Source organism: Xyrauchen texanus, chromosome 40, assembly GCF_025860055.1.
Source record: "Xyrauchen texanus isolate HMW12.3.18 chromosome 40, RBS_HiC_50CHRs, whole genome shotgun sequence".
Lineage (NCBI taxonomy): Eukaryota > Metazoa > Chordata > Actinopteri > Cypriniformes > Catostomidae > Xyrauchen > Xyrauchen texanus.
Window position 1 is genome coordinate 6,896,224 of NC_068315.1, and position 16,888 is coordinate 6,913,111.

Consider the following 16,888-nt stretch of genomic DNA (forward strand, 5'->3'; position numbering starts at 1 on the left):
AACGGCCCGCTGCTGCGTGCCTGCTGCACACGGCACCCCACCCGGACCGGGAGGCGTCGGTTGTGACCAGGACGCGTCGGGACACCTGCTGCAGGGGCACTCCTGCCCGTAAAAAGAAGAGGTCTGTCCAGGGTCGGAGTGTTTTGAGGCAGGCAGGGGTGATCCTTACCCGATGCGTGCCGTGGTGCCATGCTTGTCTCGGGACTCGAGTCTGGAGCCAGTGCTGGAGTGGTCTCATATGCATCAACCCCAGCGGCGCGACCGCCGCGGAGGACGCCATATGCCCCAGGAGCCTCTGGAAAAGTTTTAGAGGGACCACTGTGCCTGGCTTGAAGCGAGACAGTCCAGCACCGACTGAGCACGCTCGCTCGTGAGACGTGCTGTCATTGAGACTGAGTCTAACTCCAACCCGAGAAAAGAGATGCTCTGAACCGGAGTGAGCTTGCTCTTTTCCCAGTTGACCTGAAGCCCCAAGCGGCTGAGGTGCCGGAGCACCTGGTCTCTGCGGATGCCGGCTACTCGTAGCGGGGCAAGTGCCGCCTCTGCGATCTTCGTGAAGATGCGAGGGGACAGAGACAGGCCGAAGGGGAGGACTTTGTACTGAAAATGCCTGGCCGTCGAACGCGAACCGTAAGAAGGGTCGGTGTCATTGCAGAATTGAGACGTGGAAGTACGCGTCCTTCATGTCTACCGCTGCGAACCAATCTAGATGCTGAACGCCAGCCAGAATATTTCTCTGCGTGAGCATCTTGAACGGGAGTTTTAACAAGGCCCGATTGAAAACTCGCAAGTCCAGGATTGGTCGTAAGCCTCCGCCTTTCTTGGGTACAATGAAGTAAGGGCTGTAGAAACCCTTCCTCATTTCGGTTGGAGGGACGGGCTCTACTGCGCCCTTGGCTAAGAGGGTCGTGATTTCCGCGGACGCCCCTGAAGGGGGCCGGGAGCCGGGCAAACTGAATTGCGTAACCGAAGTCGAATGGTCTGGTGCAGCCAGCATGTTGCGTTGGGAAGCGAAAGCCACGCTTCCCAGCTCTACGCTTAGGGGCACCAAAGGGACGCAGTATTTTGGACGTACCCGGCGGGCCTCGCAGCGGGCGGAATAGGTAATGCAGCGTCGTGGTGGCTTCGTTGCGGCCTGAGGCTGAGGTGCTGAGAATAGACTCAAAGCACTTACCTTGCTCACGCGCACCCGGCAGGGGCGGGTTCGTGACTGAGGAGGAGGTCTGATGCTGGCGTCCTCTGGACTCGTCTGAACCGGCTGGCCGGGGACAGTCGTGGGCAGGTGGAAGGCGGATCGCCGCGTCCGGTGTACCGGACTGTCGTAATCTGAAAGCAGATTGCCGTGAGAATGGCATTTGCGGGCCAGGTGACCCAGAGGCAAAGGAAATAGCTCTATTATTGAGAATGTGGAAAATGTAAAAACAAAGGATTCTCCTCCCGGCCCTCCACTGGGGAACGGAGAGGTCTTACCACTTCCGGAGCTAACGTCTCGGTCTCTGGGTCGGTCGTCTCAGGAGCGCCTGGGAGCCTTCCGGGTCCTCGAGGGGGTCCGTGAGACGAGGGGCGCCCTCTTTCTGCGGGGAGCTCAACGCGGGCTGAGAGCTAGGCCCGCCTCGCTCGCTGAGGCAGAGCACCACTTCCTTTCTTCCTTGAAAGCCACAGGAGGATGCCCTCGGCGAGCAGACAGGGCATGGCCCCTGGCGGCAGGTTTGCGGCGGGGCAGGACATGTGACCTGGCCTCCGTCTGTTTCTTCACCACTGAGGACTGCTGGGTGGAGTCGTCAGGTGGTGTCGCCGAATGGAGCTGGGAGACTGGAGAGTTTTGAGAAAGCGTGCTTTGTCTACCTCCTGTACTACGACCAGATCCAGTCCATTTGTTATGTTTCTGGACCACGAGGGTGGACATCGCCTGTCCGAGTGCAGTTCCTGCAGCACGTCAAGAACAGGACTACCCAAGTGCAAATCTTGAAGTGCCTTGGCCCGGTGGACTTGCAGGGAGGGGCCATGGAATGCAGGGGGGGGGGAACGGTCTGGGACCGGTCTACCGGCGAGGGTAGTGAGAGCGGAGGAGCGAGGGAGCTTGGCTCGCTCAGCTCGTCGTGCACTTCCGGGAAGGAACCGGGGGGGGGCGCGGCAGTGGGCGGCGCACCAGCCCGTGAATCATCAAGCCCGGGGAAGCATAGCGGATCTCCGTGCGTCAGGCTCAGACTGGGCAAGCAGACCCGTAGGTGGCGGCCCAGGCGAGTTATCCGCATCTGATGCCGCTGTGACGCTCTCCGATGCAGCAGTGATGTCGTCATCCAATGTCCGGGAGCTCCAGGGACCAGGCGGCCGGCCGTTAGGCGGACCGCGCTTATCCCGAGCTCGTGAGGGGAGCAAGCAAGCATGCAGGGGGGGGGGGTTTCGAGCGGTTTTTACCCGGCGAAACGCAGCCCGCCATTATCCCGGGATCATCTTCATCGCTCGCAGCGCCTGCGTCAATCCCGTAGGAAGGAGGCAAGGAGCGGAGGGCGGCTGAAGTGGCTTTCTTCCTCACAAGAAAGCAGAGGTCGCAACGCTGCTGCAGCTATGTTCTCAGGCTGAAAACATAACCCATTGGAGAGCATGCTCATCCCGAGCCCGGATGGAAAACAGCAAGCGTGCCGGGGAGGCGGGGGGTTTCAAGGGGGTTCACCCGGCGAAACGCAGCCCGTCATTGACCCCAGATTGTTTTCATCGCCCGTGGCGCCTGCCTCAATCTCGTGAGAAGGAGGCGAGGCGCGGGGGGCGGCTGAAGCGGCTCTCTCTCACTACAAGAGAAAGCCTACGACCGCAATGCTGTCATGGCTATGTTTTCGTACTGAAAACATAGACCATTCATAAAAAACGCTGCCTGCGTGTTTCGCAACCCAGGTACGCCAGGCGGTTTTTATGACCGTCAGAGGTGGGGAGAAATCACCGCCTCCAAAAACTACACAGGGGCGGAAAGGCATCTTCAGAAAGACGGCGTCCTGAAAAGGACGTTCAACGCCGCTGTGTTTGCTCTTTAGAGAAATTTACTCTTTTAAGGAAAATAACTCTTTTAATATACACAGTGTGTATGTGTGTCTGCGCTGTCGAGCGCTCAGGGACAACAATGCACGCCGTGCAAAGTGAAGGAGAAAGCCGCTGTTGTGCGCCGTCAAGATCCAACAGCATGCAGATCGTCAGAGGAAACAGGAACGTTTTATAGTGGTGTGTAAACTCGCAGCAACTGCAGACAGACCATCGGCTCCGAAGAAATTTTCTGAATGAACTCCCGTATTTGCCCCGCTTAAATACCCGTATGTCCAGGGGCGGGGTATGCAAATACTGACTGCCAACTCCCATTGGCCCTTTTCAATAGATCAGAGGTGAATATCGGCGCTCAAGAGAGACCCCTAGTGTCGCTTCTCCGACACAACGTGGAGAGAGCGACAGAAGGGGAACATCATATTATGGAACTACTCATCACTTTACGGAGAGCTTACGACCTACTAGTTAAATCTTTCCTTAAGAACAGGTGGTGCAACTAAATTAAGCACAGAATTAGTTATAAACTAACTAGTAGTTACTAAGCCCCTAGTGTGAACTTTATGTCCCAACTTATGTAAGATCTTACGCACAGCTGGTGCAACCCAACCCAGATCACTCAAACCAGAAGGTATTTTAAACACACCACATCACATCACATCACAGAAGCTTCCAAATGAAGAGAATCAAGGACTATTAGCTGTATGCCTACTGTATTTCCCTAAAATGGTATGGAATTAAAGGAATAGTTTACCCAAAAAGGAAAATTCTCTCATTTACTCACCATCATGCCTTCCCAGAAGTTTATGACTTTCTTTCATCTGCTGAACTCAAATTAAGATTTTTAGAATAATATTTCAGCTCTGTAGGTCCATACAATGTAAGTAAATGGGTGCCAATATTTTGAAGCTCCAAAGTCCACAGAAGGGCAGCCTAAAAGTAATCCAGAAGACTCCAGTGGTTAAATCAATGTCTTCTGAAGCGATATGATAGGTTAGGGTGAGAAACAGTTTTTTCTATAAATTCTCCTACCTTCTCAGTCTATCTCCACTTCAGTTACACTTTCCCATTCTTCTTCTTCTGTTTTTGGTGATTCACAGTTTTCATGCATATCTCCCCCTACTGGGAAGAGAGGAGAATTTATGATAAAAAAATAACTTCAATATTTCTCACCCACACATGGATTTAACCAATGGAGTCATATGGATTACTTTTATGCACCCTTTATGTGGAGCACCCATTTACTTCCATTGTGAGGATGTACAGAGCTGAAATATTATTTTAAAAATCTTAATTTGTGTTCTGCAGAAGAAAGAAAGTCATACACATCTGGAATACCAGGAGGGTGAGTAAATCTTGAGAGAATTTTCATTTTTGGCTGAACTATCCTGTTAATTCAAACATGCTGTCTTGCTGTTATAACCTAAAACAGATTCATTATTTATCATAACACAAGTTAAAGATACTGCCAGGATTCAAAGACTGCCCCCCTGAGCGGGGTACTTCTGAGCTTTTGTCATGGCCTGCCTGACTGTGGTTTCTCAAACAAAAACCACCATAAGAATAAAAGCTTTGGGTTCAGAGAAAAGCCTTTGTTTTCCATTGATATGAAAGTATTCTTAAAGTGATAGTTCCCCCCAAAAATGATAATTTTGCCATCATTTACTTAAGTTACTCATGTTCTTCTAAACCTGCATCACTTTCTTTCCTCTGTGGAGCACAAAATGAGTCCTTTTCAGAATGTTTACACTTCTCTTTTCCACACAATGCTTTACAATGGAGATTGATAGCACCCTTTGGAAAAGATTGGCAAGGACATTCTGCGTAAGTTCTCCTTCTGGGATAATTCAATTGGGGGAATTTTTTTTAATAAAAAACATAAAGCAACCAGTAGGACAGTGAAAGCTATGAAGTGGTATATGAAAGACCATTTAGTTTAATCTTAGTGATATACAGAATGTTCTTTTCAAAGGCTTGAAAGGCATGCTGTGTGCTTTAACTTTACGTTTAAGATTTTTGTCCTGTTCTGGAGAGCTGAAAAGTTACTAGTATTTAGTGCCACAGGTGCATCGTCAGGTCTTTTGTCTTCAGCTGACCATGCATGTTTACAGAAACAGAATGATTGGTCTGAAAAAGTGTCCATAATCTGAGTTAGGTAAACATGGGTTTAAATGTTACATCACCCTACTCTAACTGTTTTATCTCAGTCCTGAGACTCGGCTAGAGAAATCACAAATGAGATTTATTTAATATCTCAATTGTTCCTTTACGACAGCAATAAAATTAAATAAAATTAAGAACATGACATTAAATGAGAAGAGAACTCAGAAAGGTCTCAAACTGTGCTCAGATATGCCAAGATACCAAAGTCGGCAATCAAAAGTCAAACATTTCTCATCAAATTCTTCCAAGACCAAATTATCTGAGCAATGATGTCCACATTAATTTCAACAGAGTCTCAATGTCTCTTTTGTGTCCATTTATGTTTTCCCTAAGGTAACTTTTTTTAGGAGTAACATCTCTGAAACATACTATATCTCCATCAGGAAGTCCATTTAGTCTCCTGAACTATAAAATAACAAACCCTTTAAAATATATTCTGTACAGCCACAGAATTCACAATGTTGACTTTCCGTATGTGCTGTTTTTTTGCATTGCATACTCCAATAAGTTTTCTGGGTTACATTTTATTATTCGTTTTGCTGTATCCATGTATTAAAAGTCTCACTGATCCATTCTAGATAAATTATGCTTTATTTTACGCGACAGCATGATAAAGCTGAGGACGTGAATGGAGGTTCAAATTCAACAGTGCAGCGAGAGGAAATCACAAACAGCTTGTACACAAATATACTGCAAACATCAGCACAACTTAAACCGAGTGGATGACAAGTTTGCCAATAGTAATGAAAATTCCAAGTTGTGCTATTTAAAAACACATCTTGTCTGTCTCTTTTTTTCTGCGCTCTCTACTTTAATACTCCAGCCCAGTATTGTAGAACTTGAGACCAGACTCTGTCAAATTTAGTCAATCTTGGTGGTAACTTGGTGTACAACTGTCACGAACCCCGCTCCTCTGCCCCATCTCCGCTTCCGCGAGCACGCACACATGCACTCCGCGAGCGTGCTCGCTTCCCACTCCCTCGCTCCGCCCCCTTGAACTCATACGCTCTTTTTCCTCCCTCGGGCTTCCACGCCTGGTTTTGCTATTACGAGCTCTAGTTCGTAAACTCTCTCCCCCCTCTGACTCATGCTCGCTTCTCACGCGCTTCAGCCAGAACATTATGACCACCTGCACTCACGCGCTTCCAATCCCCACACAATGTATACACCCGCACTCGTCCCTATCACCTGTCATTGTTTACACCTGCACTCGCCCCTATAAATACACTATCCTTCCGTTTGTATCCCGTTGGTTATTGTGTTTAGTTTCCTGTACCTATGCCCCGCTAGTCTCGTCTAGTTTTGACCTCCCTACTTGTTACCTCTTAGCTTGCCAGCTCCTCTTGTTCCCCTGTCTTTTGCTCCCTCTAGTCCCCTCTTGCTACGTGTTTGTTTTATCCTGTTTACCCCGACTTTGACCCTCGCTCCCCCTCGACTACTCTCCCGGATTTGCCCCCTTTACTCTCCTTGATTACCCGGCTCTCGACCTTACGCTTTCCTTGACCATTCTCCCTCTGGACTTTCCTTATTGTACCTTTGCCTGCTCTTATACTAATAAAAGCAGTTTTGACTTTACATTGTGACTGTCCCATCTTGTATGTGTGTGTGGGTTACAACAACCCAAAGATTTGCATAACAAGTCTACAGTGTTTCCTAAAGAGCACTGTTAAAACTTGTTAAAAACACTCAAACTTGATTTTTAAAGGTTTCTGAGAGACCAACATACATTTTTACAGGGTTTCAGGCAATAAAGGAGGTTTTGATATTCTAAATAGCTGATATTTTAAATCCAGAATTCACAAGGCATTTTCCTGTGCTCCACTTCTGTGTGTCATAAAGACTTTATTATGCAGAAAATCCTCCAAGCTTGCATCGTATGGTGGTCTCATGATGCTCATAAAGAATCCCCACTTGACACGCACACAAACAAATTCACACACATTCACACTGTACCCCATTCACTTACAAAGAGACAACTGTCTCCGGCCAGAGTTACTGCCAAACCAGTCCAAGGAAGGTTTATACTGTACTGAGAAACACTGTACAGTCAGATATATATTATCCTTACCTCTGCTTCAATTTCCATTTTCAAAATGTTCACACCAATTTTCCTGCCTGCTTCAATATTTTCTCTATTCTACTTGACACCTATGTCGTACTGTGGTTATGCATATTTAATTGTTTATTTTTTTATTTCAAATTATTTCATTTTTTTATTTTATTTAATTTATTTAAAATAGAATACATTCTGACCACCCTACATCTCTCCCTCAGGTCTCCTCCTCGACCCAGTCCAGGCAGCCTTCACTACTCTGACGAGGACGTCAGCACCAAATACAATGACCTGATCCCAGCAGAGAGCAGCAGTCTCACAGAGAAGCCATCTGAGATGTCAGATTCACAGGTAACAAACCCTGCCATGTGGCATTATTAGTCCATGTCATGTGTGTTGATATCTAAGTGGGAGTTTTACACACTTTTGATAGGACAAGACTCGCTGTGCTGAAACCTTCTCAAAAGTAGGATGCCGCCCTCCAGGAAAGGTCTGATCTACCCTACTTGAGGTTTTGGCTGTTTTAATTGTGCATTGCTTCAATCCAGGTTATGTCCTGTGGGTAGTTAGACTTTTTGTATAATGTCCAAAACATTCTGCTACATCCTAGAATGTTCTTTCCATAAAGTGTGTCCTGCAGCATGTGATGGGAAACATTTTTGAGATTGTGCAGCACACATAGGCTCTGCTCCAAAATCCAGTGAGCTACATATGAGATCCTAATTGAAATGAAGCACTGTATGTAACAGAACCCTCTGTTGGAACAGTAGGCAACAACTCCATGTGTCTTACAATTGCACAGGAGACTTGACTAGCAATTGATGTCATTAGAGTGTACTCACATCAATATTGAATAAATAGCTACATTTATAAAATGCAATCATTGGGATAAATTGTCTTTGCATCATGCAATGTATTTCACAACCTAAATGTATAGTAGGCTATTTATGGTTGCCAAACAACTTTGGTATAGATTAAAGGGAAAATTCACCCAAATGAAAATTCTCTCATGATTTACTCATCCTCATCCCATGCCAGACGTGTATGACTTCCTTTCTTCTGCAGAACACAAACAAAGATTTTTAGAAGAATATCTCAGATCTGTTGGTCCTCACAGTGCAAGTGAATTGTGACCAGAACTCAGAAGGCCCAAAAAGGACATACTGTGAAGGCAGCATAAAAGTAATCTCTTTCTTGCTAAAACACAAACGCATGTCAAAGAAAGTGAGGACTTACTGTTATCGGATGTTTTTGCTGACATCAGAGGCCTTGCGCCCTGTCTGCCAGCAGGTCATCCCTGCCTTTCTCGACCTGGGAGGAGGCAGGAGGGTAAATACAACAACAAACATATTAGGCGAAGGACAGAAGGTCAACACGGAGCAACAGAGTGAGAGGAGAGAGAGAGGAAAAAACTCACTCACCACTTCTCTGATGCACCGTCGCTTGGTCCTCGATCACTCCTCCACCCTCTCAGGCGGACGGCAGCCACTCCTCCCCGGGCGGACCGGTGTCAGACCTACGACCCCCGACAGATACGTGGGGACACTCCTCTGCCCCTGGCAGCGGCCCTACCGTTGCTTGCCTCATCCCCTCGTGGACGGCGGTCCTCTCGACCCCTCCAAGTTTCTGGGGGATGGCAGGGCACTCCTCCGCCCCTGGCAGCGGCTCCATTGCTCCAGGCGGTCTGGGAGTCCAGTCCCCACTCGCCTTATGGTCGGCGGCCATTCCCCGCGTCTGGGCGGTCGGGCTACTCTGTCCCCCAGCGGATGGCAGCGGCGCTGCCCTGGGTGGACGGCAGTGTCGAGGACTCCGCAACGGGCATCCCTCCTCTGTCCTGGGTTTCGGTACCAATGTAAAGCAGATAATGGGCAAGGAGGAGGCGAGAACTGGCTTGGCAATATAAATAATATTTTTAATAATAAATTGAATGAAAAACACACAAACATAAAGACAGAGCAGCTCCATGTCATTCTCTCCCTCGAACCGTCGTCACCGGCCGCCTTTATCCCATCAGGCTGATTGGGGACAGGGCGTACGTTGGTCCAGCCCGGCCTCACCCTTCTCCGCTCTATATATGGGTTTACAGCATTAGCATTGACCATACATTATTAACTGAACGCAGCTTATTGATGCCTATACTAAATTATGAAACCTAAATTATAGAGCTAATATCAAATAATAAAAAAGAAAAAAAACTGTTCAACCAGTCACGTTAGATGGCATAATTTTTTTTGAGAAAATCAAATGCAAACAATGTCTTTTCATGAACTTGTCACCCAATGTCAAGCATTTCTGCTGGAAAAACGATAAGCAGAATTTGGAGATACTTTGAAAAAAATATTTCCAGCAGAACAAATTTTTTTTTTTTTTTTTTACAAATGTATGTTTACAAATGTATTTTTTAAGGTTAATTTCAATCATATAATTGCTAGTTCATTTTTAATTACTTATTAAATTTAAATTATATCAGAATATAGTCATGTCACTTTGCCTGAAAGAACACAACACATTTGGATGTCTTACGCACAATCTATACGTTGTCAGGAGCAGGTGAAATTTGTGTTCGTCCCAACTAACGTTTTGACAATATGAAAACTTTCATGAATCCAAAAAAATTACATCAGAGCAGTTTTACAAACGATTTACACCAAAGTCTTTCTGGTCGTGTTTCATGAATTAGGGCTCATTGCATTTAACTATAATCTAATGTTTTTATATTGTTTTTTTAACATATCTAATCTAATAAAATTTTAATACCTCTTCTCAGCAAGAAATAAGAGAAAATGCAGTTGTTGTTTTTATCCGCATGTTACCATCATATTGACTGATCCTCCAAAATACACTCATATTCTGCCAAACTAAAGCTCTAAACTCCACGTTTCACACTCAACCTCCTCTGACATCTCCTGCCACCATCTTTCAGAGCACTGGCGTCCGGCCAACTTTCAGTGGTATTAATGAACAGAGCATCTCCTGTTCTCCCTGTGCTCCCCAAAGTCCCTTATCATCACTGTCAGGCAAGGTGAGGAGAGAGGCTGCAATGTCTCTTTGAAGATTTATTGAGCGGATAACTCCAGGCTATTGCAGATCCATTGAGATGTCTCCATCAGTGCCAGAGCCTCCACATGGATGTATAATACTGATATTGTTCATGGGATTCTTAAAGGGGGCTTAAATTCTGTTGGCAACGCAACATACCTGAGCACCTCTGCGGCCAGGTCTGCAAATGAATTAAATGAATGGAGATGAGTGGGATGTTGGACAGGTGAAATTCTATCTAGTCTTATGCATGTACTGTATGTGTTGGTGTTGGATAGGAATGAGTCTGATTTTATGCTACTTTGAGCTTTTCTTGGAAATGCTGGCACTATGACTACAGCTAACTGCAGGGATTGTTAGAGGTCTTTCATGACAAAACATCTTAATTTGAATCCGCTCTTCGGGATTAAACCAGCATCACACCATCTACATTGGATATTTATTTGAGAGATAGCCACGAAAAGCTAATGGATGTTCTTGCATAGTATTTTTGTTTTCAAAATAATATTTCAGGTTCAATACAATTAAGCTCAGTCAATATCATTTGCTGCATAATGTTGATTACTAAATAATAATAAAAATATTTTTTTATTTAGAAAAGAAATCAAAAACTGTGGTTGCAGAAAGGCACTTACAAGTGCATGGGGCCAGTCCATAAACATGAATTTTGATGTTCATTATAATAATAGAGACAATGCTATATATATATATTTTTTTTTTTTTTTTTTTTAATACAGTTTTCTTCCAGTGTAGGTTGAAATTAACACTAACCAAGATTAATAAATGTTGTAAAAATATTGTTCATGGAATGTTAACTAATGTAGATAACTACCGTTAATGAATTCAAACTTATTATTATTTTAATAGCATTATAAAGCTATTTTTTCATGGTCATTTTTCATACACTTCTCTGCCTGTTATTTAATTCATCAAAGACTAATTGATTTGTAATGTGGTCCACCCGTCTCTTAGTCACATCTCTCTTTCTTGCTTGCTAAAGTCATATTTCTAAAATCACCTGCTAAATGAATGACTCCGTTACATGGAACGTAACCCTGGTTCTCTGAGTGGGAACGAGATGCTGCATATTCACTATGAGACACCTTCTGAGTGTCACATGGTCTGAAGCCCTTATACAATCATGCCAATTTACTGGCTGATGGCGCTTAAGCGACACCCCTAGGGAGCTACGTCACGGGCTCCATTAAATCACTCGCTTTCTCACCATCGAGTCAGATTTTCTGCAGGAAGGCACGAGCCTAAGCAGCTGCTAGAGAGTTTGACCAGCTTAGCATCATCTCGTTCCCACTCAGGGAATCATGGTTACGTTCAACGCAACCGAAACATTCCCTTTCGTATGATCTCATGCTGCGTATGGTAAGGCGTAGGTAATCTGATTTGATTACTTTCATCTAATGGATCTCTGTATACTGTGGAATTTAAATTTCCTGCTGGGTATTATACGGTGTAGTCAAGGAATTATATAATGACCTAAAAAAAATTAAATCGAAACTTAAAATGTAGTATTTTAACCTCCTGAAACTGCCCCTTTTTAACTTGTAGCACCTAATAAACAAGCAAAAAAAAAAAAATAAAAATAATAATATATATATATATATATATATATATATATATATATATATATATATATATATATATATTATTCTAGAGCAAATAGTTTTCTTACAAATTGATGTCCACATTTGTGAACAGCAAAACTAAGTTGTAAAATTTTAAGCAATACCAAGCTATAGAAAGTCGATTTCTTTTAATCAATTTGTATATTATGTTTCCTGGAGCGTTGGTTATTCATGTTTTTGAGACATTGTAGACATTAAAGCTCATTTTCTATAAAGCTGTATTAATCATTCTGATTAAAAGTAATGGCCAACATCATCAAATCACTGCCAACCATGTTAAAAATAAAATGTTGCATTATAACATTCTGACTCTATGTATGGATTATCATTGCCCCATGTCTGCCGAACATGTTGAGTTATCCAAACATCACCTGCCTGAAATTGAACTTTTTTTTGCCTGATTTTAGGAGTGAATGCGCTTAGCTGCAAAGGAAAGCTATACTCAACTCAACTCAACTCAACTTTATTTATAGAGCACTTTCAAAACCACAAGTGGAACCAAAGTGCTGTACAGAAGGTATAAAAGTAAAAACAAAGACATAAAAACAATGCAAACATATTACATAAAAACTTACAAAGCATTGTCAAAAGCTAAAGTGAACAAGTAAGTTTTAAGCGCACTCTGAAAAGCACCCAATGAAGGACAAGTTTTTACAGACAGAGGAAGGTCATTCCAGAGCCTAGGAGCTGCAACAGAGAATGCCCGATCACCTTTACATCTTAAACATGATCAGCGGAACCATGAGAAGCAATTGATCGTTAGAGCGCAGAGATCTACTTGATTGACAACGGCTGATTAAATCACTAACATACTCAGGTGCTAGGCCATGCAGAGACTTAAAAACATACAACAAAGCTTTGTATTGGATTCTGTATCGTATGGGTAACCAATGTAATTTAATTAAAACCGAGTAATGTGCTCTCTCTTCTTAGTGCCCGTTAAAAGTCTGGCAGCTGAATTCTGAACGAGCTGCAAGCGGAAGAGAGAAGCCTGACTCACACCCAGATACAATACATTACAATAATCCAAATGGGATGACACAAAGGCATGAACAACCTTCTCCATATCGTCAAAAGAAAGGATAGATTTCAATTTAGAAACTGATCTAAGATGGAAAAAACTATTCTTAACGACAGCATTGATTTGCCGGTCAAATTTAAGATCAGAGTCAAAAATGACACCAAGGTTCCTCACGCTAGACAATTTTTTCCCAGGAAACAACCCCAGGCAGTCATCATCCACACAGCCCTTATTTCCAAATAAAATCATCTCGGTCTTATCCTCATTTAATTGGAGAAAGTTATTCGCAAGCCAACACTTAACTTCGGCCAAACATGCACGAAGAGACTGAATGGCACATCTATGGCCATGTTTCAGTGGTAAGTAAATTTGAGAATCATCCGCATACAGGTGATACTGAATCCCAAATTTCTCAAAAATCGAGCCTAGAGGGAGCATATAAAGGGAAAATAAAATTGGTCCCAGTATAGAGCCCTGTGGAACCCCACACACAAGAGGGGCAACAGAAGAAAAATAATCCCCTAAACTGACTGAAAAAGTCCTATCCTTCAAATAGGAAGAGAACCATTTCAGGGCTAAGCCCTGAATACCAACCTGATTCCTAAGACGACCAATGAGAATGTTATGTTATGTTATATACAATGCACCCTTGCTCCCTTGCTCCCTATTTAGTGAATGACTTAACCTCCAGTGTGCTCTCTGTCCACACTGGTCTCAGAAAAGTTCGAAATGCAACTTATTTTCATCCTAACTCCATTTAAAGCCTCTGAAAGCAACATTTTTCAGCTTTTGCATGAAAACATTTATTCTCAATGTGAAAGTGTGTAGTGAATATACAGTAATGCATTTAATAATGTTAATGAATAGAACCGTATTGTACAGTGACAACAAAATAAAATATAACAATATTTATATTCAAATGAAGTGAAATGACCCACAGATGTGTTAATGTTGAAAATATTTTTTATTTTTGTTATTTTTTTTTTTAGGGAATGCAGTCCTAATTTCCACATATGTGGACTAAATCTTTATCAGCATGCGGACGTGTGAAAATAAATTGATTTATTTAAAGCAGCTTATCAAACGAAACAACTAAAAAGTTTTCAATAAAACATTTTTAAAGAGGTTTCTTACCAGAAGTACTTTTGTTGGTGCTGTAGTAGATGTATGACCCGGTGCGCCAGAAGTTTAATCCTTAAATGACAGTGTAGAGTCTTGTGAACAGTATTCAGTTGGTTTTAATTCATTTAAATTATGTGTTGCATATATTACATTAAATTAATGTGTTTTTAGTTTTAAGAAATTCTTAAGTACGCACAATTTAAGTCTGCAACAAATTTCAAGCTAAGCATAGGCCCCCTAAGCCTTTAAGTTAGATGTTTTTAGAATCATGAGTAACTAAAATTCAGTCAAATGTGTTCAAACTTTTGACCGGTAGTGTAAATAACACACTATATCATATTAAAGTTCAAATTTGTATTGATATAGATCAAAATCAAACAGCTTGGTTTACGAGAGAGAATAACAGGAGTGGATGAATGGACACAAACATTTTTAGAGGAGAGAACAGCTGTCATATCCCGCTTGTATTAGAGTGGGAGGGCAGGAGTAGGTCACATCACTCTGTGTCAACTGACATGTTTTGATGACCACACACAAACCCACACACACACACACACACCGTGTCAGCGTGTAGCTTCATTTTCTGGGCTTCACTTCACTGTGAGGTCACGCTGAACAGAAAAATGCTTTCAAAGCTGAATTAGAGGGTGGTTTGTTCGCATCTCGTTGAGTTGTTGAATTTGTTGGCATGACTGGAATGCATCTCATTAAAAACCAAGCGCTGCTCTCATTCAAGAGGGTAAAATCATGCTCAAAATAATGTTACAAGATGTATTTATTTAGTTATTTATTTTTTGGTTTGTTTGTTGGCTTTTTGTCACTTGTATTGATAGGGCAGTTGAGCCGTGAAAGGAAACTATATTGAGAAATTATCCAAACTGGGTTTGAACACTGATCGCCCATACATTTGTTGGAATACATGCACTATTCACTAGGCCGCGTCTCAGAACAGGAGTAGTGACCTTCATTAATCTTTGCAATTATAAATCTAAATTTTAGGAAAACTAAATTATTATTATTTTTGTATTATTTATATGATAACAATATTTCAATCATGTGTTCTTCCCTGAATGTTGTGAATGTTTATTTCAAGGGGACTTTTCATGAACTTTCCCATACCAACATTTATTATTATTTATTATTATTTTTTATTTTGTTTAAGGATATCACACATTTCTGTGTTTTATACCTCACATACACTTTCTTAAATGTCTTTGACATGTGTAAAGAATGGCACAAAGGAAAGAAAGAGATTCAGCAGGTCTTTGGCATGAATGCTACAGCTCTGGTTTGTGGGTCTGGTTTGGGGGGAAATTGCTTTCCACTGTGGAGTTTGAGTGGAGGCATGTGGGACACATATGTGAGTATGTTCCAATTACTGTGGACTGGGAGTTGTGTGTATTGTCAATCATCTTGCTCTAACATGCAATGGAAATTAACCTTGAATTTATAAGTAATGCGCACAATGATTTCCCACCAAAAATATATTTAATATAGTTGTAATATTTGAAGAAATTCTGTTGCTTTACCTCAAATGTAGTGTTACAGTGAAAAGGCAAAAAATGACACTTTTGGACAGGGTAAATAAACTTGAGATAAAAGAGTTTTCATGTCAAAAACAGGGTTGAAGAATTATGAAACAAATTGTGTTGTTTTTCATCCATTTTTTAGTGTTACAGCTAACATAGTAAAGACACAAAATGACAGTAGTGCTTATGGACAGGTTGAATAAACTTAACCCTATAACACCGTGTCAAATATGATACACAATGTTTGACAGCTACTGTCTTACTCTCTGTTCAAGCCAAAGATTGTATGGTATGTAAGTTTCACCATCTACTGGTTATTTGTAGAAACAAAAAGTGGTTTCAATGTTTGTTTTGATCTATTCCACAAAAAATGACTCTTATGTTTGGATAAATTACAGCTTATTTTAATAAAGTAAAAGTGACAGTAATGATTATATTGTTACTGATATTCTAAAATAGTATTCTCTGAATATAAGCAACTTATGCTTGGTTAAAATGTTGTATATTATTTTATTGAATAATCATGTTGAATTACATGCATCAAACATGATACAACAGGCTTTTGAGGTATATCTCTCATCACCATTCCATTCCATTCATGCCCACTATAAAAAAAATGAAATCAATTAAAAATCTTTGAAAATTCTGACATATACATTTTAAAAAGTTTGAACTAATATTTCTGTCATAATAAGGATCTCATTATTTTACATTACAAGCTATTATGATGTTATCTAAATTAATTGTACTAAAATTAATTGCTGGGCCTTAGGAGGGTATTGACCAGCCTAATGTATCAAATATGATGCATTAAAAAAAAAAAAAAAAAAAAATTCTGACAATTCTTACATATATGAGGCTTTACAGGGTTTTGAGTAAATACAGCTTACAGTTTTTATGTAAAAAACAGGGTTGAAGAACTGCAAGCAAAAAAATTAATACATATTTTTTCTTCCATTTCATAATACACACAGTACATTAAATGGTCTATGCTTATATAGCGCTATTTTTAACCTTAGAGGTTACCAAAGCACTTTACACTGTGTCCCAATCACCCATCCACACTCACATTCACACACCAATGGCAACTTGGGGTTCAGTGTCTTGCCCAAGGACACTTCGGCATGTGGAGTCGTGTGGGCCAAGAATCGAACCACCAACCCTGTGATTGGTAGCCGATCCGCTCTACCACCTGAGCCACAGCCGCCCACATTACAACACAGTAAAAGAGCCAAAATGATGGTGTGCTCCTAGATAGGATGAATAAACAGACTAGTATGCTTAAAAGGAT

The 16,888-nt window shown here is 42.0% G+C and overlaps 1 protein-coding gene across 6 annotated transcripts in view; it reads left to right on the forward strand.

Annotated features, from left to right (window-relative positions):
- Positions 1 to 16,888, forward strand: part of sdk2b (sidekick cell adhesion molecule 2b) — a 436,106-nt gene that overhangs the window by 414,442 nt on the left and 4,776 nt on the right. For 3 of the 6 annotated variants that reach the window (XM_052112358.1, XM_052112355.1, XM_052112356.1), the window contains exons 44-45: positions 7,468 to 7,597; positions 7,680 to 7,736. In XM_052112358.1, the coding sequence (XP_051968318.1) occupies positions 7,468 to 7,597; positions 7,680 to 7,736 (187 nt within the window). The remainder of the gene's footprint in view (positions 1 to 7,467; positions 7,598 to 7,679; positions 7,737 to 16,888) is intronic. The other 3 variants (XM_052112359.1, XM_052112360.1, XM_052112357.1) reach the window with 1 other exon arrangement.